The sequence below is a fragment of the Cloeon dipterum genome, chromosome 3, assembly GCF_949628265.1.
Source record: "Cloeon dipterum chromosome 3, ieCloDipt1.1, whole genome shotgun sequence".
In the NCBI taxonomy this organism is placed as follows: domain Eukaryota; kingdom Metazoa; phylum Arthropoda; class Insecta; order Ephemeroptera; family Baetidae; genus Cloeon; species Cloeon dipterum.
The window spans coordinates 13,980,223-14,007,093 of record NC_088788.1 but is presented as its reverse complement, the minus strand read 5'-3'; the positions used below and the strand labels follow the sequence as shown (position 1 = coordinate 14,007,093).

The 26,871-nt window shown below is 40.2% G+C and overlaps 1 protein-coding gene across 3 annotated transcripts in view; it reads left to right on the top strand.

Annotated features, from left to right (window-relative positions):
- The window catches only part of LOC135939561 (E3 ubiquitin-protein ligase RNF220-like), a 36,529-nt gene that overhangs the window by 8,763 nt on the left and 895 nt on the right, over nt 1-26,871 (top strand). For 2 of the 3 annotated variants that reach the window (XM_065484020.1, XM_065484021.1), the window contains exons 5-9: nt 23,072-23,295; nt 24,330-24,524; nt 25,762-25,894; nt 26,002-26,143; nt 26,205-26,364. In XM_065484020.1, the coding sequence (XP_065340092.1) occupies nt 23,072-23,295; nt 24,330-24,524; nt 25,762-25,894; nt 26,002-26,143; nt 26,205-26,364 (854 nt within the window). The remainder of the gene's footprint in view (nt 1-23,071; nt 23,296-24,329; nt 24,525-25,761; nt 25,895-26,001; nt 26,144-26,204; nt 26,365-26,871) is intronic. The other variant, XM_065484022.1, reaches the window with a different exon arrangement.

Genomic DNA, 26,871 nt, shown 5'->3' with positions numbered 1-26,871 from the left:
ATAAACCACGAAATTAATACATATTTTACGTTTTTAATTGTTTGTTTACACATATTGTTTTTTTTATTATAAGACTCAATGTCAGTCTTGAACTCGCTGGATTTCAATTTTTTTTAAATATTAAATTGAAAATGATTGATTTAAACAACTGAATATGGGGATTTCCTCGTTATCTCCTGGAGGAAAAAATAGCATGTTAAATCTTAGTCTTGCTGTTTACTGAAAACTATATGGAAATAATTCTACTTGCACTGGACTGTGGACTGGCGAAGAACGCTTAAACAGTAATAAATAAACTTGCGAAGCAATTAAAAAATTAGCGTTCCAAGCTTCTGAAATAGAGAGTAAGAGTCGAAACAAAGTATAAAATTCACGTTAAGTGCAGTTGTTGCCATAAAATCTGACGTCTATCTTGGCCTTTGAAAGGCCCTATTTCAGATCTTTTCCGTCGCTTGGAGCAAAAAATACCTCTCGAGCTTGGAAACTCAGCTGCGAAGGATATGTAATACTCAAATTGGTGTTTTTGCCGCTCAGTCAGTCAGTCAGTCGGTTGAAAAGGTTTTATGGAGATGGGCAAACGAAGTATTTTTACAATCTCCTTCCTTTTATTGTATCTAAAAGGCACGCCGCCGCCGCCTTCACAAACTTAATTTGAAAAATAAAGAGTTTTCTCGTGTCCAGGGTGCGGGGGAGGATAAAGTATTAAAATGAAAAGCTGGTTAACCAATTTACTGTTAGATAATTGTTTCGGTCTGTACTGGCGAGTTGTCTTTCGAATGAAGGCGGAGTCACCGTTTGCGGAGGCGAAAACTGTGTCGGGCGCGGGCACAAAAAGCCAATAAAATTGCGCGCACTCGGGTGTAAAACTCGAATTGAAAACTGCCACCTGGCAATCAAAAGATGCGTGTGTAAAAAGTCGCGACTTTTATATACGTGCGCGCTGTGATGTGCGCCGACAAAACAGCTTTTTATTGCCGCCGAGCAGCGAACGCCATAAAGCCTTTTATTCAAAGTGCGCGGTTGCTGAAGCAGGAAATCCTAATTAGAAAGCACAGCTTAAGCGTTGGCCGCGAGTGACCAGTGAATTACCTTTGTGACGATGCGTTTTCGATCAAAAAGATGCCGCGCGCTTCTTCATGCCGAGTTTAACTCTTATGAAAATCAAGTTTTGATAGGCAAATTGCCGGTGTGCGTGCTGGATTAGCCCTGCAACTAAGTCAGGCAATCGTCCAAGCGTTTAAATGTCCATTTAGAGAAACCTTTGGATGACCCGAAATGGTAATGAATGCATCTATAGAAACATTTGAATAAGATTCAAAGCAGGCGAATAAAAACGCTGCAGCCTCGCACTCATAAGTTTTAAAAAGAATATGAGAAATGCATAATAGAAATACATGATGATCGAAAATATTTTCCTTAAAAATACAGGACATTCCTTGTTGAAAGTCGTGTTTTATTTTGCCTACTATTTTTCATCCCTTTTACATGGAAGTGATATGAACAAAATACGACAAAATTTTCAGTCACAAAAACCTTTCAGAAAAAAATAGCTTGAAAAAATACCTCATTCTTAGCACAAACTCGCTTGTTGCGGGTGACCGGAAAAATGTACTTTCCTTCATCACACACAATAGAAAATAATAATTGTGTAGCTTAACTGTAGAGCAACATCTTCTAGACTCACATTGAATCACGTATTTCCAAATACCACTGAGCTGGATGATTGGTTTCTAATGAAATTTTCCCAAGTGAAAAGATTAATAGTTATTTTCTGGTGCGTTTGAGGTTAAGTATATGTCAAAAGACACATTTTTCGTTCGCACCAGCAAACAAGCCAGTTCGTGCCATAAATAGGCTATTTTTTTCTAATAAATTGTTAAAATTTCCAAATTATTATACCTATTTTTCATTTTAAATTTAATGCACCTTCCTCAGTGTATTAATGAGCTGTTTATTTTCACGTATTTCTATATAGAAATTTTCTGCTGCTTACAGTTCTATAATTCATGAGCTTCTTGTCCCGCCTGAGGGCTTAGAGTAAATTCTTAGATCTAGCAAGCATAAAACCCTCAACCAATAGCTCAAACCATTGAATTAAAAAATCTTAAATTTTCTAATTTGCACACTAGGTTGTCATTTGCACTGGAGCCACGGACACCACTTGTTTACAAATTTAATAACCTTAAACGTACTAACATGCCTCGTGAACACGAGTCTTCTAGAATAAATCATTTCCAATTTTAGTTGACCTAGGGGTGTATATTTAATTATTTTCTAAATTCCGCACAATCTATTTTTTATTTGGATTTTACATTGAGTCTCAACTTGACATTTGTTCCATACACACCCTATAAAATTACTCAGATTTTTATCATAAAACGAGAATTTTCTTTTGGATTGTCGTCACATACGCGCGGTCCGCTCTCTCCCAAACCGTTTTTTACGCGCAAATCTCCCGATTTAGCAGCGCACACACATCCACGCACGAGAGAGGGCAGTCAGCGCAGCGAGCTAAACAGGGATAATACTTGCAAATGACTTTTCTTATACACACACAGCTGTCCTCTGGCGAAACACAAACGCGTTGGATGCCGAATTCATACTAATAGTGGCAACGGACAGGCCGGAGCAGGGGAGTGAGAGCCGCTTAATCTGCATACACGCGCGCTAACGAGGGCACCATATGGTCACTGCACTTTTGCCCGCCCGACGCAAAAATGCATTTTTGATGCTACTGCTACTGCTCGTGCTGGAAAATTCGATTAAATCCGCGCCGAGAGCAACACAAACAGAGCGCGGCACATAATTAGGGCCATATGGGCGCCGCATATTGTAATCGCCATGTCCCCGAGGAGACGTTTTGCGGCTTATCTGCGCCCGCACTTTCTGTCAACACTATTGTCGACACTTAATTAATTGTTTCTGATGCTCGAGCCGAGAGGTTGCGGCGGAAAAGGGATTTGCCTGCTTGGTGCAGTCTGGCAAAAACCTTGATTTGCATAAATAATTTATCGTTGCGGTTTTCGCCTGATCTTAAGTTTCTGATAAAAAAAGCTATTCGCCTTAACTTTTTTCTAATTAATTATTTTTAATTTTTAAAATGAAAATAATAAATAAAACTCTTAATTTGAACATATTGATCAATTTCGCATGTTCAAACAGTTTGACGTGAAAATTAGAATCAATATGGATAGAAACACCCAAAACATTCTTAACTAGGCATGACGGGTGTTCAGATAATATATTCGGCGCGAGTATATTTCACAGGAGCTGTCGATGCATATCAAATCAGCCGATGGAGCTCGACTAATTGCGTGCATACTTGATGGAGGAAAACCAATAAAATCGCGTAACTTTTGTTGTTGTCGAGAGAGAGCAAGGCTGCATATTGACTCTACTTGGACATTATCATCTGTCGTCGAGAGAGATAAAATAATACAATAAATATCCGCACACGCGGCCTGGGGGACGACAACAATCGGATGGGGGAGGCAAAACAGGGCGAGAGGGAGCGTAAGTAGATAGTACACACGTTTAATATGTGAGTCGACAAAAATTTTGAGATTTTAGAGGGACGTGAATCACTGGATCTTTTAGATTGCAGATTGATACGGTATGTATAATTGCCAGAATTGCAAAACGTCAATTTTTTGCTATAAAATATATCATATAAAAAGATTCAAACTTTTTACATTTTTTTCACCTCAAACACCAGTCAATTTTAGTTTCAAAATTAAGTTTATTATGGGCTGACAGGGCAACTTGCCCCAAATCAGCACACATCCATAAAGTAATGAGACAATTATGTAAGAAACAACATTTGGAAGGAAGTAATGTTCATTGGTAGCTTGAGATAATTGCTTCTTCAATTTTCTTCTTAAACGCACTTGAATTCAATTTTAAAAACGTTAATTGAAATAGCATTAACCGATATTGAAACGATAAAAAAAATGGATTCGCTCACCTTGGGTACAGCAGAAATAACATTTTGTAGCATGTCAGCTAAGGGCAAAAGAACTTTAAACGCCTTTTATGCACGTCCCTGCCGCTGTGTCGCGCACTGCGACGACCCTTTGGCGTGTTTTTTATTTGCTCATTATTGCGCGTATAATCTTGTTATTATAAATAACTAGACGCCGTTTTTATCTATAACATAATTAAACTGCCGCTCTTTTCGTCGCACACTCGGCGCGTAATTTCACTTAATTAAATTCCCTCCTTGAAGGGGGGTGGAAAGATGAAACGAGATAGGCACGCTCGCTCGCTTTTCCGCACAAACGCACAGAGAAAAAGTTCACAGGAGCCAGTGATGCTTTTAATTTCATAAGAGCGGAGATTTTGGCCGGAAAAAAGCTAGCGGCAAGGGACTACGCTTTACGGCTGGGCAGATGGATCAACAGAAAAGGTCACCCCCGATGGCCATTCATTACACAATTAGTCGCGCAAACTCTAAGAGTTCAAAGTGGCTTCCGACAAAGCGAAACAAATGCCCGGCCGAGCGACAGCTAAACAAACTTGACAAACGTTCTTCTGTAGTCGCGGATATATAGATAATAGTATAAGTGCCGCTTGTCGTTTTGTCGCCTCAAATGGTCCACCCCAGATGGGATGTTACGTGACCAACGGGACGAATGTTTCGGCTTTGTATGGAGGGCATTGGTCAGATACTCTTGAGGCTCGCGTAGTGCCCATTCATCTAAATTCCAAACTGAAATAGACAATATGTTGTTAAAATCTCAGGGAAAAATTTATAAACTGAAATTAACTACAATATATCAAGTAAAAGTTTTATTAAAAGCTAAAGCTCTGCGCAGATTGATTTAAACATATTAGCCACGCTTTTTGACCATTTAAAAATTAAATTATTATTATTTTCAATTGTAACAATGATTCATCTCTATGTTTATTAAAATATGATTTACAGTTTGTTGAGAGCCACGAAAGCTTCCGACAGTGAAATATTGTGCTTAAAAGGTTCTAAATTTGATTTTCATCGACATTAGCAATGATCAGAATGTCTGTAAGCTTTGCAATTTGGCGGTGATTAGGGTGAAAAGCGAAACAAAAGCCAATTCAGCGTGTTTATCAGATGGCAGAGGACGCGGTGAACAGCAAATTATTGGCGATATCAGCTGCTGTCGGGCGGGTTGCAGCATTTTGCACCGCAGAGCGCGCGCCTGATTAATTGTCACTCAATTTGCGCCGATGAAATCGCACGTCATCAATTACTGGTTGAGTTGTTTTTGAATTGACACCGGCAATCAGAGCGAGCAAAATGGGCGCACGCGATTAATCGACAGTGGTTTTTGACTCAGTGCTTAATCATTTTTTACAGGAAAAAGCAAACGCACGCGGGGACAAGTGGAATCTGTGTATGAAAAGAGCAGGGACGGACTGCGGCTGCGGCGGCGGCGGCGGCGGCGGCGGCGGCGGCGGCGGCGGCGGCGGCGGCGGCTTTTTATGACTTGAATTAACGGGGAGTCTCGCAACATCATCTATCATAGCCGGATTTTAATAACACGCACAATGACAGCGTGTTTCTCTCTCCAGCTAATATTTGCGACACATAAATTGTAGGAATAGCAAATGAAAAGCCAGCAGCCAGCCAGCCAGCGGGCTATAAATATATCTAGTGATAACATTTGTAAAGAATAAGGCTGCCTGTCTCAGCAATAACGCTCGCTTGGGGTTGTTCCACGCGGAGAGAAAGGTATTTGTCATTTAGACCCCTGAGGTCATGTTATACACACCATATTTTTCAGCCATATACGCAATATTGCCACTCGTAAATACCCGCAAGAGAGAGAGAGAGAGAGAGAGAGAGAGAGAGAGAGAGAGATAGAGAGAGAGAGAGAGAGAGAGAGAGAGAGAGAGAGAGAGCCAAGGGACACACTTCTTCTTTCCTCATTCTCGCGGCGGCATTTCTTCTCTTTGACACACGCAGAAAATTAAAAAGAAGAAGAGAGGGGGCCGCTCAAAGGGATTCATGCAAATTTCCTTTCACTCCCAAGCTTGTGTGTCGATTGAATAAAATTAAGCGCCAGTGATAAATGCCGTCGACGTCGTGTTATTCATTAACAAACTTTTTAAATAATACTGCAGGCAAGCACCCTCTTTTCTTTTTATCGCGCCAAGTGGCCGTAAAAAGCAAGCCTCCGAGTATTTAAGAGGGTTGGCGCAAAAGAGAGAAAGAATGCGTTTAGATTACACCCGCAGCGAGTAAAAGAAAATATTTTGATGATAGCAGAGGACTGGGAAGGAGAGCAAAAGCTGCTGCTGCTGGTGGATAATGGCATTGTGGCGAATGTAAACGCCGGCAACAAGGGGTGAAAAACGCCGGGTGATTCGCGCGAGTCGAATCTGTTTTCTTGTAAGGTAAACTCGTCCCCTCCGCGAAAAAAACGTTCAATTATTCTGGTTTTGCCAGCATTTATACATGTATTTTATGTACCGGGTGGGGAATTTTATATGGCAATTTTATCCATTTTCCGTGCAAATAAATGCAAATTTGTCGCAAAGTAGCAATTTTACTAAACAAATTATTTAAAGAGAGCTTTTTGATCAAATTCAGACGGATTCACTGGTGAATATCGATTTTTTCCATGAAAATTAATTAAAAATGAGAATCTTAAAATCCAAAGCTTTTTCCGTAAGATGACAGGATCAATTAAATATGCTAGCAAAATTTCTTCTGTATTGCAATCAACGGAAAGTCAAAATTAATAGATCAAAACCGACTCAACTATGTTTCTGAATATAAAAAACACGGAATTAAAAATCCGCGAACACAGAGCAAAAATATTATAATTTATACAACTTTAACCTTTCCCGTTTTAATCTGCCCTTAGCAATGTCACCAGTTTATATCGCGATAAAATGCTTTGAGTTCGATCGTATAAATGATAAATTAATGCGATCACTGGAAATGCTTTATTAATGACGACGCCCGCCTTCGGCCGTGACACGGACACCGACCGGCCTTCATCCCCTCGATGCCTTGGGATTAGCGATTGACAGTGTTGGCGAGCGCTGCCAACGTGGCCGGACTCGCCGATCATCGCCGCCATATTTACAAATCTCACTTATTTCCACATCAATCTAACTTAAATCTCGGCGAACGCCTGACACCCTTATTATTCTGGGCAGCCGCCGGGGGTAGGGGGAGCGTTGCTCCCGCTGCTGTTGCTGATGCTGGTTAGGAAAATATTGATAAAGCTCTCGACGAGCGGTGCGGACGCGATTATTCAGCAGAAAAGTGTCGGCAGAGATCCATATACGCAGGGTATCATCGTTTGACTCGCAGCTGACGCCCAATATGACAACCTAGCAGGGTGCGGGGAAGAAACACCCTTGAAAGGAATTCCTATGAAGTAAATTCATCATTTCCGTCCAAATCCAAGTGTTAGTGTTATTATTTAGCATAAAAACGTGACAAAAATAGAACTGCGAAAAATGGATCTTGTATTTCCTTGAAATGAACGTTCAAAATAATAATTGTTTAGAATTTTTCCTTACTAAACCGGCGTGAGGAAAACTTTGTTTTGAAGTAAAATCACAAGAAGCAGGGTGTTTGAGGATAATTTGAGCAAAAGTGCAGCACAGCCGCGCAGCTCTCTCATTTATTTAATAGCGATATCGCAGGCGGCGCGAACGACTCGCAACAGACACAAATAGCTTCGCATTACGCCACCTCATCTCGAACAGATTGTTTTCGAGACAAAATATCGCGCGGGCTGCGCATTAAGCTCGTGTCGGGGGCTGCTACCCCGCATCCCCCGGTCGTCTCATTCGCATTCTGCGTGTGACCGAATCGTTACCGCAAATCTCTCTCTCGCCGCAGCCGGGCAGCAACATCTGCTTTTGTTTCAGCGCAATTATATTATTTTAGTTAGTCTAATTACACCGGCTGCGTGAAATTAAACGGCGAAACGTGAGAGGCTTTAATTTTATTGTCATTAATTGAATTATTATTGCCGACGGGCGGCTCTCGCTCTGCAATATTGCTTTTTTAATCATTTGGACGACGTGCGTGCGCGGATTATGCGTATGTGTGTGACGCTCACGAGGGGAAAATAAATGTAACAAGTCGTTAGTGCGGCTCGGTGAATTCGAGCTTCAACTCGACGATCAAAGGGTGCTCGCCTTTATGCAAAGCCAGAATTTGTGCAAGCAATTGTTCATCAAGTTTCATAACTCGAGCAGAGTGCCTCCAAAAATCAAAGGGAGCTGTAGGAAAAGAGTTTGAGGACTGGAATTTTTGAGCTCACCCCTTGATTTATCAAGGAAAATTTTGGCTGTTAAATTGGCCTCTATTCTATAAATTATTACAGTGAAGAAAACAACTTATTAACTCGGCGTTCCGCGTTCCTCTTTGTCTGGAAACCTTGGTGTGCAATTTCCTCAGAATTTTCCGCCAAAACTACATTGTTCGTCATTTCAAAAGATTGCATATGAAACTCGTTCCGCTCAAACGACACTTCTTTTTATAACAAGATTAAGCTTTGACATCGCGATAGACACAAATTCAGCCATAAATTGCGCTGATCCGACGTCACTTTGCTATTTACGCCTGTTTTCGCTCTCCCTCACCTCTCGGATTTTTACTAGGGCGTTTCCCCGCGAGTGTAATACCACCGCATAGAGAGTGTGTACGTTGTCACTGAGTATCGCAAGCAGTGGATCTTTTGCAAAGAGGGAGAGCTGCTGGGAACAAGTGGTGCGTCCGTAACACAGTAGCGAAAGCTATAACCTGCTGCTGAGCACGAATACGCCAGGGTAGTGAAACACAGTGCAAATTAAACACTTTTGCGAGAGGTTGCTGCTAAACTGTTGAAAATCTAGTCTGAAAAATAAATATAAAATTTGAAAATACCCCTACAGTTTTTTAACAAACGTCTACCATTGCCAACTCTCAATTTAACTGCTATTTTGCGAAATTACGAATGTCAAACTACTTATTTATTGCGGCTTTGAGTAAGTCTTGTTCTTAAATCGATTTCAACTCGTCTTATTGTTGCGGAGCACCTTAAAAAGCGGCCATAGCGACAATTTTTCACATCCCTTTTGTCACATGGGTATTATTCAGGGGATTAGCACCAGTCTCTCATAAGTTAATTGCCATCCATACGTGGCATAAATCAGGATAGGATTATTTAAGGAGCTTACTTAGAAAGCGCTGCATGCGAATAAATAACGCCCCTCGTCGTGTATGAAATATACACCTTGTTCCAACGAGAGAGCGAGAAGGGTCGTCGCCGTCGCCGCCGCCGCCGATACACACGCTGCAGATGAAATTCGGTGTATATTTATGTATAGGTACACGTGCGTGCGTGCGTTATGTGTCCGGCATTCTTACTTTTGATCTCTTGATCCCGCTGCTTTGTTTCCCGCGCCCGTATAAATAACACACGCCACCGGCGAAACCAAAAACGCCAACATCACCTTCACAATGTATTCCGCCTTTAATATTTCATACTTCGCCGCCGCATTTCTCTTCCACGGAACTTATTTCAGGGAGGCTGAGATGAAATGAAGAAATTGCACTGACCATATCATTTTGTGGATAGCATGAATAATGGAATAACATTACTGCTCTGGGTCAATTTCATTTTTAAGTTCCCCCGGAAGTAGCTAATAAAGTGTTTGGCATACTCAACAACTTTCGCCCGCAGATAAAAATCTAAATTGCAATTTTACGGCCAGAAAATTGCGCCAGATAAAATTTTGCATGGAAATTCCATTAGCAAACTGTAATTTTCCTGCTCGAATTCTGGATAAAACGATGACAACCGCTGTTTCGTGCAAGTTTATCCCAAAAGCGCCTTTTTTTGAGTTGCACCGAGACCACCGAGAGTGAAAGAGCGCGTGTTTCGCGTCGTCGTTAATTATAATAACACTACTCACACGAGCACTTAAGTGCTTCCAGGAAAAGCTTTTAAATTTACAGCCCTTTATCGGTCCTATTATGTGGACCGCACTCATTATCATGATGGAAATGCATCAAAGTGCGGTCACTTTTGATCCGGTGGCGCGAATCGACACGAAAACGGATCGAAAAGCCATCGCCGCAGTTCAAAGCGACTCGACCAAATTAAATTATTTCGCCCTCGCACATGAGCTGCTCAAACGTCAAGCAAATTCTTGCTCGCTGTCTCTTTTTCACCCCGATTTTTGCCGCCCGGCTTAACAACATGATTGAAAAATCCGTCGTCGCCTTCTGCGCGCCGCCAGATACATACGCACTACCAAAGTGGAGAAAAAAAGCTAGCCCGCCTCCAACGTACGGGCTGCGACACTTTGCCGCAGGAAGGAAACAATCTGCGGAGACAGTTTTGCGACAGAGGGATTGTGTTGGATCGATGTCAAGCTCGGCGAAAAGAATCTCAACCAACTAAAAAGTTGAGAAAAAGGGACCAAACTTGAAAATATAACATTCCGTGACATTTAAATACATCTAGTGTTTTCTGAAATCTTATAAAATTTCGTTTTTTTTTTGCACATCATTAATAATTCGAATAAAGTATACTTAAGTTTGTAAATTGAGTCATCTGTTAATTTTTTTTCCAAAGGTGAAAATGAAGTTAGATTAACTGGTATTTAGCTTAGAATGAATGGCTCAATTATCTAACAAATACTTGCAAAAATATTCAATTCAATTCATTTTTTTCTCCAAGCAAATCATAATATTTTACAAACATAATCATTATTAAGTTATTACTGGCTTCAAAATTCGGTTTTAATCAATTCGTATAATGAATTCCAAATATATTTTTTTTCCATCGGAGATCCATTCACTAGTCAAATATTCAGAGTTAAATATACTAACTTATAAACGAAGAGTCCTAACATTTTATTTGTCAGTGGCACAGCCCGACTCGAGAAGGTTCCGCAAGAAAAATATCACATTTTGCCCTCTGGGTGTCGTCAGCAAGAGAATTTTCTCGTCTGCGCAATTTAAAAGTAATAAAGTGACAGAATATTTTTATATCGCGCGCGCTCGTGTCGCCAAATTAGCTTCATGCAGATGTGGATGTTTACTTGTGCACTGGCGAAATGAAACCCGGGCGAAATCTGATTTCAAGAGCAACAGATTGCGGTGATCGTCTTTCTCGAGAGCGGGGGTAGCGTTTTCCTCCCCGGCCGCAATGCATCAAGACGACGCGTAATTATTCCCACATGCGCACCCCGCTGCACGCATCCCTGCATGCGCTTTCCACGTTCGATTGTAAATTTTGGAACTCATGAAATTTTATGACAACGGCCGCATTGTTCGCGCTCCATTTGATGTTCACAACTGCAAATTTTGTATCAGTTGGAGCAAGCTGACTTATAAGATGAGGCATTTTTTCTTCCAAGACTGACAGTGAGATGTATTTTTAAATTTTTAGAGAGATCTTTTATGCGATACAATTTTTTATTTTTAAAGACGGTGTTTTTACGATTTTTGGTTCAAATAGGTAGATAAATCATTGTTGACAAAAAGTATTTCCATGCATGCATAGTCCAGAGAAAACTCCCCGTCGTCTGTCGAGGCTCAGAAAAAGACGTATCCGCTTTTCCGGGGTCTCGTGTTTCGCGTCTTTGTCATGCTAAAGAGCTGCAAAACATGATGTGAGCATTTGTTTTGCGCGCTTAGCGAGTTGCATATCCTCCTCTGCGAATAAAAGGAGCCGTCTGTGGTGGGCAAATGTTAAATGGAGAGCGAAACACTTTGCGGACGGAGAGGGCAATATTTTCCGAACCAGCGAGTATGCAAAGGCCGCTGGAATCCATTTGATCCACGCTACAATAAAAATAGAAATAAAAAATCGTAGCACCCGAAGAGAGAAAACACATCAAGCCAAAAGGTGCCGTCCATGATATGTGAGAGAGCGCATTTTATTGGGGTTGTATATTTTCAGTACCAAAAGACGACGTTTATGGAGAAGAATGGGCAAAGAGTGGGGGCTGATGCAGAGGCGAAGCAGAAATCTCTTCGCTGCGAAAGGGATTTTAATGAAAAAGCACTTCTCCTTGGAGGGTGCAATTAAAGTCTGTGTGTGTGTCAAAAGAAATTAATAAAAGACGCTGCGCTACACGGTGAATACTCTCTGCCGCTTTCTAATCTAATGCCGAGGAGAGAAAGAGACAATAATAACAAGAGCGAAAACGAGGCGCATGGAGGCAGAAAAAGTCGCGAGAGAGGAAATAAAAATTCCTTCTGGTGGAATGACTTTTTAAACTCGCTGCTGATGTAATTAAGATGTTAAGAAGTTATGCTTTAACTTTTAATAACAAAAGGCAGCGAAGACCTGGCGGTTGACGCAATTAAAAATGTAAATTAAAAGGAGATAAAGCTGCTGGCGCGGCGCGAGAGAAACCGAGAAAGGCAAAGGGAGGAGGATGTGCCCACTTGAACTGCAAGGGAGGAACGGCTTTTATTTTGTGTAAATTGTGATGCAATCCGCCCCGCTCGTTTGGAGCAGCAGAAGGGGTTGCTAATCGCGTTAGCCGCGTTAGCTTCACGTTCGCTCGCACCTTTTATTAAAAATTCCAACAATGACTCAATTTATTATATACAAATTGCATTGCATTCGCTCTGAAATCTAAAAGTTGTTGTGAAACATACTCAGCAGGTATCGCCAAGGTCTCCGGAACAGTCGCATTCCTGCCAAAGATCCTCAATTGTCATTCGTTGACGCATTTTATAAGTTGGTTTTCGACCTGCGTGCAGATGATCTATTGAGAGTTCTCGATGGGAGGTTATTCCTCCTTTTTATTTCTAACCATCGCCCTTGCACCTCGAGAGGAAAGAGAGTCAAACGATTCTGTCGGAATGAATGAGAGGCATTTTCATTCCCCTGTGCCAGCGCGTTTCGCTTCATACTATGAAGCACAGTTTTGTTTGCCCGTATATCCGGTCGAATTGTACTGAGGTACGCTCACACCCATAGAATCACCTTTGCCCTTCAAAGGTAGCCGACAGGGAGGGATGTGAAAAATAGTGGATCTTAATATTATAGTTAGTATTTTGGATAGTTGACCTTAATGAAGAATTTAAATTCCAGACGTTTTCTTTATCATTCTTATAATCATTCTTATAGTCGGTCTAGGCAACATTCCACAACCTCACGCACAATAAACGGGTTAAATTTTAATATTTACTTCAATTTAATAGTATCATACAGTTTAACTTTTCACTTAAATTAGATACAAGCAAAATTAAATCAGTTCCTCAAAAATTAAAAAAAAATACCAACGAATAAGCAAAATTCCTCAGTAGTGCTTCAAAAGTCAGAACGTGATTTCTAAATCACATTTTCTCTGGGAGCCTGGCTGTGAGGCCGAAAATTATTTTTCTCGGCTGAGACGCTGTTTCACATCCCTCCTGATCCTGACAGACTACCTGGGTGAATGAAGTGCCCAAGCCGCGCGCTCCTCAATGACTGAGTATAGAATACACCTGGCCGTGACTCTTCTTTCATAAAGTTTTCAAAAGCTGTACATATAATCCCCTGAACCACCTTTCTATGGCTAAAATATTCATGCCCTGTAGGGGAGTAAGGATGGTGTGAAAAGAAACAGCCCTCTGTCAAAAGGGCTTTTGTACACACATCATATAGTTTTATTTACTATACATTGGCAGAAGTTCCACGAAGCCTACTTTTTTGAAAGCTTGTTTTCCGCCCCGTCAATTTGTACAATGCTCTTTCCACGGAATAATTAATTATGCAAAGTTTCCCAAAAAATAGTTATCTCTCCTGGCAAGAAAAGATTCGTTCACGGTGTCGCACCTAAAGAGTTTGCTGCATTGTTGTTTAAAGCTGTTAAACCTTTGGCCCTACTAAACGCGAAAAATATTATATAGTAGCTCAGGTTGCTGGTATTGAAAAAAGGTTCGAGTAAATTCGAAACCATACATATAGATTAAAAATTTTTATTTTTAGATGAGAATGACAGGAAAGTGTAATTTGCACTGTTATCGAATTTAAAAAAATATTCCAAATGCTATGCTCATTCCTTCACTTTGATTTGTTCTAAAAATTCATGTTTTTTCGCTTTTGGTTTGTTTTACTTGGGAATGCCTTCTCTAATAAGGGCGAGAAACTCAAATTAATAAACTGTTAATAGTAAAGTGATAATTTCTTAACTATATCATATTTTGTTTTAAGGAAGAAATATTGTTGAACGAAATCGTTGCTCAAAATACCATAATTCGTTCCTCTCCCACTCCCATCTCCAAACGTTCTAGCTCAATTTGATTTGGCATATGGAAAAATAAAAAAAGCACACCTTTGGAGTGTGCAACTCAGAGTGGCACCTGTTAGGTGTTCGGCACGCACGGCCGGTCTGCAGCATGAATCACGACCTGAAATTGACCCCTCTGCACTAAAAAACGAGTGCTGTTGAAGCCCGACAAATGCATCTGCCGGTGTCGGCTTTCCTCTTCTCCCTGCGCCGCGATGGGGTAACGCAAGAAGGCGTTCCCGCCGTGCTGACCCACCGGAGTATCGTTTCGCACAGTGACGACCTGTTGGCTGGCTCCTTGTTTCGTGTGCGTGCGTCGTAATGAGGACAAATTGACAGGACCACACCTCGGCTGGCGCCCTCGGTCGCCGCCGAAATGGCTCTATGCGCGCCTAGTCGCCCTTACCGGCTTCAGTTTCGCGAGCCACTGAGCTTTCCATGTTTGATTACGCGCTCGGTGGTTTCTCACTCTCTTACTCAAACAATTGATCCCGTTAAAATTTAAAACATTATAACTTTAACTATAATTATTTTGCTAAGGAATCTATACAGTGAAATATTAAAATTTGATGTTTGCAAATAGTATGACATTTATTAATTTTTGAAGGCTTTGATCTTATAAAAAATAAGAATTTCAACAATTGTCGTTGATCTACACTGTTCGGCAATGCAGTTTCCTTTGATCTGGTATATATACTTATGTGATTTCGATTTTTCAAGTCTTATAATACAATTTTAGTCTGGGTCGGACAAAGTTTTATCACGCTGTTTGCGTTAAATGTTTCCCTCTTCTCGCTGATTCTAATTTTTTGATGATTTATACGTGGTATAATTATGATATTTTTTAACTAGACTTTTTTATCGGTTCACCTCTTTCGAGATGGGCGATCCCTTGATAGCGAACATTTCGCGATAACTCTGTGTCCCTATATAACATTGAGAGCCCGGAGGAAGCCCGGTCCAGAAAATGATCAGTTAAGTTGGAATAAACCAGAAAGTATTAAATCTAACAATCGACTACGATTATCAGAGAAAAAAATGCGGCCACCGAAAACAAAATTGGTTTACAATCATCATTGTTTGCAAGACTATGATTTTAGTTTGGCAATAAAAAATAATGCAACTTGGAAACATCTTTGAGCAGACTTGTGGCTCATAATAATGACGAGTAGTGTGCGTTTTGGCAATAAGCGTCGCAGCTAATGGCGGAAATTGACGTTACGTGTGAGGGCGAAACTTTATCGTTTAGCAAAGTTGGCTTTTCGGGAAAGGAAGAAGCAGCTGATGGCGATTAGAGCCCTTCCCGGTGTGTTCGCGCGCACTCTCGGCCGGCGAAAAGCGGCCGGTCGACCCCTTCGCATGCAGACAGCAGTACGCGCGCACAGGATGTTGTGGTCACTCACCGCAAATACGAGACTCTCTCGCTTTTTGTTTCCCAGCGCAGGGCACAACCCTGAAACTATAACTTGGTACTGAATTTGTAATGCTTCTGTAATTGAAGGCACCGCCACGCCACTTTCTTTCTCTGTAATTAAATATCACTCGCTGTCAACTATTTCAGCGTGCATGGGAACTTTTCGATAGCTTTCCAAAAATATTTCCCGCATCAAATTTTTCCTTGAAAGCATTTTTTAATTTTGAGGAAAGTTTTGAACCTTTTATAAAATATCCCCGGTAGAATTTGATTTCCTTACTATTTTTCTGATCAGATTATTAATTTTTCAGCTATGTATTATTTATGAAAAATCAGTTTCACTTATTCTTTCAAAATTAGGTAAAAGTAGAAAGGCTGGTTTATTTTTCGACGATTGGCATAATTTATATATCGGTCCTGATTTCACTGTTGTTATTTGCATTGGTTTATAATTCGATAGAACCCTACTTGCTAGAGTTAAAGAAGAATAATTTTTGTTCATTGTTCTTCTTTAAAAATACTTAAAAATAAACATTCAGCAAGTACAGTCGGCAATAAAGATCGGAAGTCATGAATAGCTAAATGTAAATTTCGGAATTTTCTTTGAAGAAAAAAACGAACGCTATCATTTTCTTGCAGTCTCGTCAACAGCAAAAATTATTCACAAGGGGAGGAACACACATGAATAAATATACAAACTTTGAAATTTAAACCAAGTGGAGCCCATAAATTGAAAATCCGAGCGTCTTTCCGTGCCACTGTTGTGATGGAAAATAAAATGCTCGGGAGGAGACGCGCGTTCGCGAACGAGAAAGAGGATCCAACCGCGCGATTTCCCGCATTTCCTCCCTCGGGCTTGTCAGCTATAAACATGTACGGCACACACGGACTGACTGAGAGTGAAAGAGAAAAACATTCACACTCGAAATCTTTTGTGCGGATCAAATGTATCAGAGCGACGACTTTTGTCAGCGCATGAAAAATCACCGAAAGCAAGCGACGCCGCTGCTAATTTCTTCCACCGAATTAGCCCTCAATGGGGACCACTTTTGCCCCCATTCAACGACTATTAGCACATCTGTGCACCTACGGAGACGGGTGAGAAAGCCGGCTGCTAATTGAGCCGATTCCTCGCGCCCGAATGACTTTTCCACGCCGCGTTCGTGACTAATTGCCAAAGCAAACACACTGAATCAATAGCCGATTAAAAAGATATGCGCGACTTAGATGAATGATATTTGCAGAGTGCACGAAAAGCTCTTTTTTGTCGGCTCTTTGCTAACAGCTGTTACGTCGCCGCCCTTGGCGCAATGTCTTAATAATGTGTCGTGTCGGCCGTAATTTATATGCGCACATTTAATGGTACGCGCAAGTGAGAGAGACCTTTCTCATAAGCTGTTGCATAATAAATTTTCGCCAAACCGCCACCCAGTGCACGCAAATTCCTCTCGCAAGGGTTGCACGGCCGAGAAGTGCGGCGACGCGTAATTAACCGCCAAGCAGCCGAATGTGCGTTTAGAAAGTCGAATTTTATTGCGACTTCAGCCCATTAAAGGCTGTTGAATTTTGCACTGAGAGAACAAAATACACCAGTGGGAATTATGAATGGCTGGGAACCAAAAATGTAAAACGAGGCGGAATAACTTCAAAAATTAAAAAAAAAATGCTGCAATGTAACAAAAAGCTTTGGAATTGGCTCTAATACTAATTTTGCGGTTTTGAAACTTATCGAAATCGAATAAGCGACTGTTGGACCGAGTGGAGCGAGTTGAAAAAGCGGCGAAATTGCTGCGTGTGATGTGAGGCGATCCACAAAGCATATTCCGCGCGTCCCTGCCGCCGCCGGACAGTTTGCCGCCGATGATATGTGACGTCGTCCCCCTCGGCTACTTTGCATACGAGGAATGGCTTTGTTCCCCGAGCGCCCGCGCGAATTACATGCTCACACTCGTGTCAGAGTGACAATTTGATTGTGTGTTTAGCCGGCTCAGTCGTGTGAAATCTCCTTGACACATGACAGATATGCAACCGTGCCGACTGCGGTGCGATGACGGCTGTCGCACGGTGTCACTCGCAGCGCTGACCGCACCAGGTGCTGCTAATTGATGCGCGATCAATCTCATTTGAATCGCAAAAAAGCAAATTAATTTCCGACATTTGCCGCCTCGTCAGCCGATTCTGTCAAATCAACACTTGTGTGACGCTGCATTTCGCATTTCGCGCAAAACCGCGCTCGCAAATCTCGCACTAGGGTGGTGCAATTTTGAATAATGGAATGTGGTCGAAAAGGTCTGAGCCCAACATTTTCAAGCGAGAGAGGAAATTGCTTTTTTATTCAATCTCATTTTCAGGTATTAAAATAAAATCGTTATTTATAATTTTAAAACTGACTCAATTATAATTAAAATTAAATTATCTCTTACTCCTTTGATATCTCTAATGCACTGAAAATTCAAAGAAATGCTCATAAGAAGTTAATAAATTATTTGTAAAAGATACTGTTATTTTAAATCGTAATTTTAATACTAAGGTACCATCGATTCTGAGCTTCCAACGACCATAGCAGGATCATCAAATAAATATACACATTATTAAATGCAATTTTTTCAACAGACCTCTTTTAACTGGCTGAAATTGGAAAAAAATCGTCAACATAAACAGTAGAAATTGGCTAAATGTCGTGAAAAATACATATTAAAATTTTTAGTTGGAATTGTATTGCTATAAATTGATCTCCAGACTTATCACTGATGAAATTCGGTTCCAATCCAACTCTTACGCCCAATTAGTTATATTTTGGGTAAAATTTAAATTGAATGAATTCCTCTACTCTGCGCAGAAATTAATCCAGGGTTTATTAGGATAACAAATAATCTGCGGTTTTTGTGGAATGAAGTATTTTCTACCGAATTTCTAAGATTTAGCAGTCTGAAAATATTATTTTTGTTTTCAATTGTGCCAGTATTTCTGTCTACCTGAATTTTTCTATCAATTTTTCTTGCAAGAAATTGACCAAAAAAATGCACTTTCACGGGATTTTTGCATCCCGTGAGAAACAGGATTGCCTATGCGTAAAGGATTTAACAAATGAGGCCTGTTTAGTGAAACACGCTTCGACGCTTTTCTTCCCCACGTTCTGGTGCCTCATCCCAATTCGAACAATTTCCCTGGAATTTCCAAGTGAAACCAGAGAGGAGTTTTTCGCCCGACGCTGGTGCGGCTGCTATTCCGGCGGCGGTGCGGTGCGGGGCGAACGAGATCTGGGCAATTGCCGTTTTTCAAGTGCAAACGGTGCGGACATAAAAGAGCGGTCGAGCGACGATGTTGTGCGCGCCGAGAAACAAATAGCGGTGGTGCTGATCCCTTTGGTCTGATACGGCCAATTGCGCGCGCGGATAAACAAGAACGGCGGCAGTAGAAAAAGGAAAATAAGTTTGGGGAATACTTTGTGCACGGGCAGATTGGGTGTTAAATGGATAGAGCTATGCATCAGCTGCTAAATCCCCTTGTCATTGTGGATCAATGCGCGGCGAGAGAGAGCATGAGGGCTACACCCACCCTGCCACCCTCCCGGGCCAGCCCGCCCCTATTTTTTACCCCTGACACGCCGGCTCGCTCGTTCTCTGCGGCTGCAACCTCTTTTATGCCCCATCCCATCAACTTTTGATGTAACAAATATCAGCTGAAATTACATTTTCACGGAGGACAAGAAGCCTTGCTATTATCTTTTTATGCTTCCTCTTTATTCCTCAATTATGCCGCCTCCATTCTCGCCAGATTGAGCCGCAGCCACTTGTGAGGCTGGAGAACTAGAAAATGAGACACAAGGAGGAAAACAAATATTTTCTGTAATAAGCAAGTCGGTAGATTTTTTTTTAATTTTGAAACAATGATTTTGTCATTCATTGTAATACAATACTGATTTTTCGTTGGGGAAATCAAGAAATGGAAATATGTTTAAATTTCGTAATTTGACTTACAAAGAATTCCGAGATCGCTGAAAGGTTTTGTTTTAATTAAAACCTTTCAACAACAAAGTGAGTACACCAACTCCTATCAAACGTATTACTTTCCTGAAATATGATAGTTTTATCAAAACATTTCCACGAAAGGAACTTATATTTCGCCCAATTTCGTTTTATCAAGCCGACAGAAACCTTTTTTGACGAAAAATATTTAAAATCTCAGCTACAAACTTGTGTGTCTACGCAGAAAAGAGCGAGATATCGCAAATTTATTCAAATAGGAACGAGGGAGCGGGGGAAATTTCAATTCGGCGCGGTGCTGGAACGCGCGGCGCGCACGGGAATAAAGGGCGCAGGTGGCAAGGCGGGCCAATTGTGCGCTAAGCTGGCTGGTAAAGCCGCTGGTGATGACACGATAAGCCTATCAAGTAATTCCATGTCCACGGCGTAATCCCAGCACTGTGCGCCCCGTTCGCTCACTACACTCGTAGCCGTAGCGCGTCGGCCGGGGTGCTGCTGCAGTGATTTGTAACAACACCCTCTTATGCAGCAGGTAAGGAGCGGCTGCTGCACCATTAATCAGCCCGCGCCTCTCATGATCGCACCTAATGGGATTAGCTAATGAGCCGAGTTTGCGCCAACTTTTCCAGCGAACTCGCCACTCCGCTAATTGTGAGATGCAAATGAATTTCAGCCACTCACTTCAAGTGGAGAAAGCACAGCTTAATTTGATGCACCAACACTTAACAACGTAGTTTCCTGTTTTCTGAATTTATCTCCGATGTTCTGTTAAAATAATTTTTATTGCTGAAATAAAATGAAGGTTTAAACTCTGAAATTTGAACTATGACCATAGAAGAAGCAGTAGTTCTCAAGAAGTCAAATATTTTATGAAATTTGCTGATATTAGAAGCTTTAAAAAAGTTGCCAAATATTTAAAAATCCAGTTTTTCCTCAATTTAGTAAAACCTGTATTTATATTCTATATTTGATAATGACAAATAGACGATGGGTAATTTTTGCATCACAAGAAAATCCAAAAATATTCAGCAAGGTTATGTTCTGAGAAAAAGTTAACAGAATCTTTTACATTTTGGCCAAAATTTTCTTCCAGTTTCTGCTCGTCTTCGAAAAAATCAAGAATAACTTCAAATTCAAAACATTTTTTGTTATTTATTATTAAATGCAGAAAATTGGCCCTACTTAGTCACCTTCAAAGTCTTGTGTCAGCCTAAACTCATCATTAGTACACAAATTTAAGTAATTTGCAGTGATATTTGTTACACTTTAATTTCAAAATAAGATTTTCATATAGAATCGATGCGTGAAACTAATGCAGGCTACATAGTACATACTAACTCCACTAAAGTGTTGCAAGACTGCCGTATTCTTGGTGCGTGGACCAGAAAGACTCCTTAAATGTTTCCGATATCCCGAAACTATCAGGTTTCTTCAAAAGGCGGTCCAAACAAACACATATTTTATAGCCTGTCGGGCAGAAAACGACGCTGAAATTGCTCAAGAGGAGTAGCGCGGCACATTTTACAACTTGTTCAATAAAATCTGTGCGCAGAGAAGAGAGAGATTCGAATCCTTTTCCCAGCAGCCAGCCGGTTGTCTCACTTGCTCCTTTTTTGTCCAAACAATGAATTAAAAAGTGCGTGTCGTCTTGTGCTGTCTCTTTTCCAACAATAACACTCGGCGGCGGCAGCGGCGTGCACGAAGAGTTGGAAAAAATAATAAATAAAGTCGATGTCGAGCAGCCGGTGAAACAAGGGACCACTAAATCACGCTGACTTTTAAGAGGCCAGCCGTGATGTTTCACTTAAATGTTTATTGGAGGCGCGCGTAAAGGCCAACTGGCCGCAGATGATTTATCCTGCAGGATGTACTAAAAGAATGACTTTGTTAGACCAATAAAAAGATTTAACACGTTCATCATAAAATTTACATTAAAATTGTTATTCGTCTCGAAGAGAAAAATAATAATAATAATTCAGCCTACGCGCGTACCGAGTGGAATTTATTCCTTTTTATTGCGTCGAATGTAAAAAATTATAGTTTGTGTTTATGAAAGCAGTCTTTTTATGTCACCACAGAGGGAATAAATTTCCACTCTTGAATTCCAATTGAAGCCGGCCAAGTTTAAGCCTTTGATGGCCCCTAAAAGTGTCGTCTTTGCGCCGCGAATAAACTGCGATCTGTATTTCACTTTTTTATTAGGCGCGATTAAATTCAATTTCACGCTAACGACAGCACACCACTCTTTAATAGCACATTTTTTAAATGCTAATGATAACGATGGTGTTCAGATTTTTACTTTTTATTTGAACTTTGAGAGTGTTGGCGAAGTTCAACTAATAGCAGATGAACTCTAAAACATTCAATTTGTTGTTGAAGGGAATAATATTCAGCGGGTTTCAATTTAAATTTTGTCTTGTAGATGTGTTTTATGCAACTGCAAAATTTAAAACATTTTTAATTTACAGCTATAGAACCATTTTTTATCTCCTGATAAATTATCCCACGGAAACTCAAATTTTTTTCTCGCATTTTAAGCAGCTTTTAAATATTAATATCAATTGCATGACTGATAGTTCAAAATTGCGGAAACCAGTTTTCAAACAGAGCCTGAAGATCGTTTATCTCTTGAACTATTTACGGTGGTGCTCCAACGGCATATAAGTAGCATCATCAAAACAAAATTAAAAAGCGCGCCCCTGCTTTCCGAAGCGAATAAATCAGCAACAATCGCTTGCTTATCTCGCTGGTCAGAGCACGCTGGCTGAAAGAATTCCGGCGGGGAGATTTTTTTAATAAAATCGCTTCTTCCTTCTCTGGCTGGTTGTCTCTCAAAGTGCAAATCAACGGGCGGCGCACTACAAAAGACCATTCATCTGCATTCCGCGCGCTCAGCCAATTTAAATGAAACTGTCTTCTCCACTGTCATGCGCCGCTTTTTTGCTTTATTGTGCTGTTGTTGTCCCGATGATTTTATTAAAAGCTTTCTCAGCCGGAAAATTTTGCTGCTCACTCACTTTTTTTGCTTCACTCTAAACTTGCAATGTTTCAGTTTGTTTTCCCACACGTTGCGCTTGAAACTTTTTATCAGAGAAATATAACCGCATTTTATTGCTTAATGCTTCAATAATTTCATACCATTTTCAAAAGCTTAAGAAAAGTCAAGAAAGTAGCGTTTATTTTGGAAATATTTATTAAAAAATCAAAGACTGCGGTCTAAAACACATCAGGAAGCTGGATAATTTTGAATTCACAACGCATATTTCTTATTAAACTATTTTTGTCGCAGAATGTTCAAACATTCAAGCAGAAATTTTGTCCACAGTTAAAACCCTAATTTTTCTCCCTGAATTTCTTTTAAGGGGAAAAAGTTGAAAATGGTTGCAAAAATATCATGAAAAAAATTGCAGAGCAGATTAAAAAACTATCCTTTTTGCTGTTTCAGGCCGTAAGCAGCACCGACCCGACCCAGCATGCTGCCCCATCTGCGGGGTGACCATCCGGGCCGGCGAGTTCGAAACGCACTACATGCAGGAGGTGGAGCGACTGATGAAGATGTCCCTGGCGTCCAAGGGCGCCGGGCCCTCCAACACGCAGAGTCCCGACTTTGGCCCGGGCAGCTCTGAGAGCACAGTCACCGGGGGCACCACCGCTGAGTCCAGATGGGAGGTTCGTAAATCGTGACTCATTGCATAGCAAAAACCTATTAAGTTTCAGCTTTTTACTCAATTTCCAAATTTTTTCTGAATGTTATTGGAAAATTTAAAGAGTTAGAATTCAACTATTCATTTTTAAATTCGCTAAATATAAGGACAACATTGTTTAACAATTTTTCAATTTATTTTAGATTCCAAAATTATTTAATTGCGGATAGTATCTATGCCACTTACATCCCCTCTTCCAGAGATAAATACAAACAACTATTGATTGGATAAAAGTAAATTAAAGTTGGCTCAGTACAACGCAAAAAAACGTTGTTGTTCATTTTTGTTTAAAAGCGCACTCTTTAAAGATTATGATATTTTTAGTTAGTTTGGCATATTAAACTATAAAAAGTGTGTCATTCCACAATTTTCGAATTAAAAAACCTACTCACCTAATTTCTGCAAGAGTGAAGTGAACATTTTTCTGTCCAATATTTCTATAAGATTTTCTACCCTTTTCCCTTTGATCAAGCCAGCTTAATCGATACACAATCGTCTTTCAAGCTTTTTTTAATTAGCTTCAACTTGAATTATCAGCTTTCTTCTTAATCTGATGAAAGAGAGCAACAAAATTGAAACCCATAAACCATTTTTTAAAATTCTAGAAAATGTTTCTGGCATTTAAATCAGAACAGGAAAATTAAAAACTTATTCCAAGAGTTAAAAAATCTATAAGGTGACAGTTTTTCAAATTTTTATTTATAAATTTTAAAATAAATACAGTTTGTATTCGCACCATTCGGTAAAAGCCAAGCCGAAGCAGCAGCATAAACATGAAAGCGCGTGCGAGCGATTCAATTTCGAGCGCAAATCCTCGCAATAAAAGTCAATTGTTCGCGAGAGCGCGGAGGCGGCAATTGGAAATATTTTTATCGCCGCATTGAAACGGAATAAAATTTGATTCGTCCCCCGTTTGCGTTTGAAATTGAATCGCATCCCCCTGGCGCGCGGCAGTAAAAGCGGACGCAATAAAGACGCATTGCGATTGCTTGCAAACAGACGTACCAGCGGGTGAAGAACAACCGGCAGAACCGTCTGCGGAGCAAGCACCGCAGCGCCAAGCACCACCGACGCAGCGACGAGGTCGTGTGTCCCGTGTGCAACGAGGCCATCCACACCATCCCCGGCGGTAACACGGTCGAGCAGCTCAACGCGCACGTCGAGCAGTGCTTGCTGCAGAAGGTAAAACCCAGAGTATGTCTTTCTACCACTCTCTATTTCTATACTCTTTCGCACCCCTCAACAGCCAGCATAATTTGCGTTTTTAACACTTCTTATTCTTTCTTATAAACGCTTTGGGGAATTGACAGCTCGACGACTACCATTATTTATATTTTCAATTTTCTAATAGTTTTGGTGTTGAATGTGTCATGACATGAGATAATTATGTATTTTGCATTTATTAGGAATTTCGATTAGCAATAATTTTCTGGATAACCACAGCAAATCTTTTCTATATTTAATTTTTGAAAAAAAAATCAAGATTGTCACTCAGATTAATAAAAAATTAAGAAAAGGAATAAAAATACAAAATTTGCCAGCGAATGCTGACATTTTGCTCTTGAACGTGGCAAGTTAGTAAGCCTCGTCAACCTGTGCTTTACTTAGTATCGCTGTTGAGGCGTGAAATTGGCTAACATCTAATTTCCAAAATTCAAGTAAAAGTAAGAAGAGACAGAGGAAGACGAAAATTCACCACAAATAGAAATTAACGGAGAACAAAAATAAATAAAATTTAAAGATGCAGTCTAACCAGCCTTGCTGTAAATTTGGAAAGTCAGGATTGTTTTCCGATTTTTCCAATTGTACATTTCGGCGTACGTGACTACATCTTTCAAGTTTGTTAATTTTTTCTCTCCGCTAAGATCTCATTTTGGCAATTTTTCATCTTTCCTATTCCTCATTTTGCATAGATTTTTTTTTATAGAAATTACACACATGTCATCGTGGATAATTTCATTCACATATTTTACAACATTAGATTTTCTAAAGGAACCTCGGCAATTATTTTTACAGAGCTTGAGTTTTAAAAAAGCATAAATTAATGGAAAACCAGCCAATACTAAAGATTATTGACAGCACGTAGGTCAGCTTTTTTAATTTGAACGGATAAATTATCGACTAACATTGCGATAAAAAGTAATTCTAACCTAACTCTCCTACCTAAATATGCTCAATTCTTAATTATTTTATAACAATTTTTATTCTGTGCCTGTGCAGCCATGAAAATCATTGAAAACACGCGCTCTGTTTGAAAGCAGCCAAGCTGTATACCATATCGATTTTCAGCGGATTGGGTTGAGAGAGAACTTGAACGCCCGACAGCCTCAAAATATTTTTCACTTGGGAAACCAACAACCCCCTTCCTTTCTATTTTGATACTGTGTTGACAAAATCAGTAAAAAATCCTTCCCTTTTTTGCGGATTTCAGCAAACTGCCAACAACGATGTTGATGCTGACATTGATGTCGAGGGAGATGAAGACAATGGTTCTTTTGAGGAGTACGAGTGGGCTGGACAGAAACGCGTGCGAGCCTCGTCATTACTCGCAGGAGGATATGTTGGTGAGAAAAACATCGCTTTTATTCCATTTCAGACGAACCAAAACTAAAAATTGAAATATTTGAAAAGCATTTTTTAAATTAATATTAACAATGTTTCAAAATGTTAGGTGCTGGAATGCAAGCAGGCCAGTCAGCCGAGGATGAAGAGGGCGACTTGGTGGTGGACGGCGACGACACTGTGATCTATGGCCCACCTCAATACAACGACAATGACGTACGAATGGCAGCCGAGGGCAAGCGGGAAAGCAGGTAATGCTGATAGAAAACTCTTGTTAGTTAAGTCCTTTACGTTAATTTTATGGTTTTTCAGTCCTGGAAATAAAGTAGAGGTTAAGCCGGAGCCCTCCGAAAATTTAGATGACAACAAAGAGGCTCAAAATAATCCGCAAATTGAAGCACTGAAGATGAAAATTAAGCAGCTCGAGTCGACAGCGTCCGAGGAGAATAAACTGAAATGCCTCATCTGCATGGTAATAATCATCACTTTAACTCATCTTTTACGTGGGTTTAGTTCCTTATTTGCTTCCATTTCATGGCATTGAAACCAACTGAAGGGTCAAAATTACTATAAAACAATGTTTTTCCTATTGAACTCAAAATTTTTGCAATGACTTACGATTTGGTGGAAATATTTTTATTTGAACATCAAAAGATTATTAGGAGAGCAAAAATTCATAATATGAACTAAAATATTTTTTGGAGCTTTCAACCATTTTTTTATGTTTACAAAATTTGGCAAGGTCAAAATGTTATGGAAAATTTGAGCAAAAATTGAATCAGATTACTTGATAATCAGGTCAGAGAATTTGGATTTTAATCTTTAATAACTTATTAGGCTTGAGAAGTCCCGGCCTGAATCGACAATCTAGGTACTTTTTGGACAAAAATATGACATATACCGCTGTGGCAGCCCTTTTCCCTGTAACTTATCACAATAAAACACATAGATTTGAGTGTTGAAGAAATCGCTCAACAAC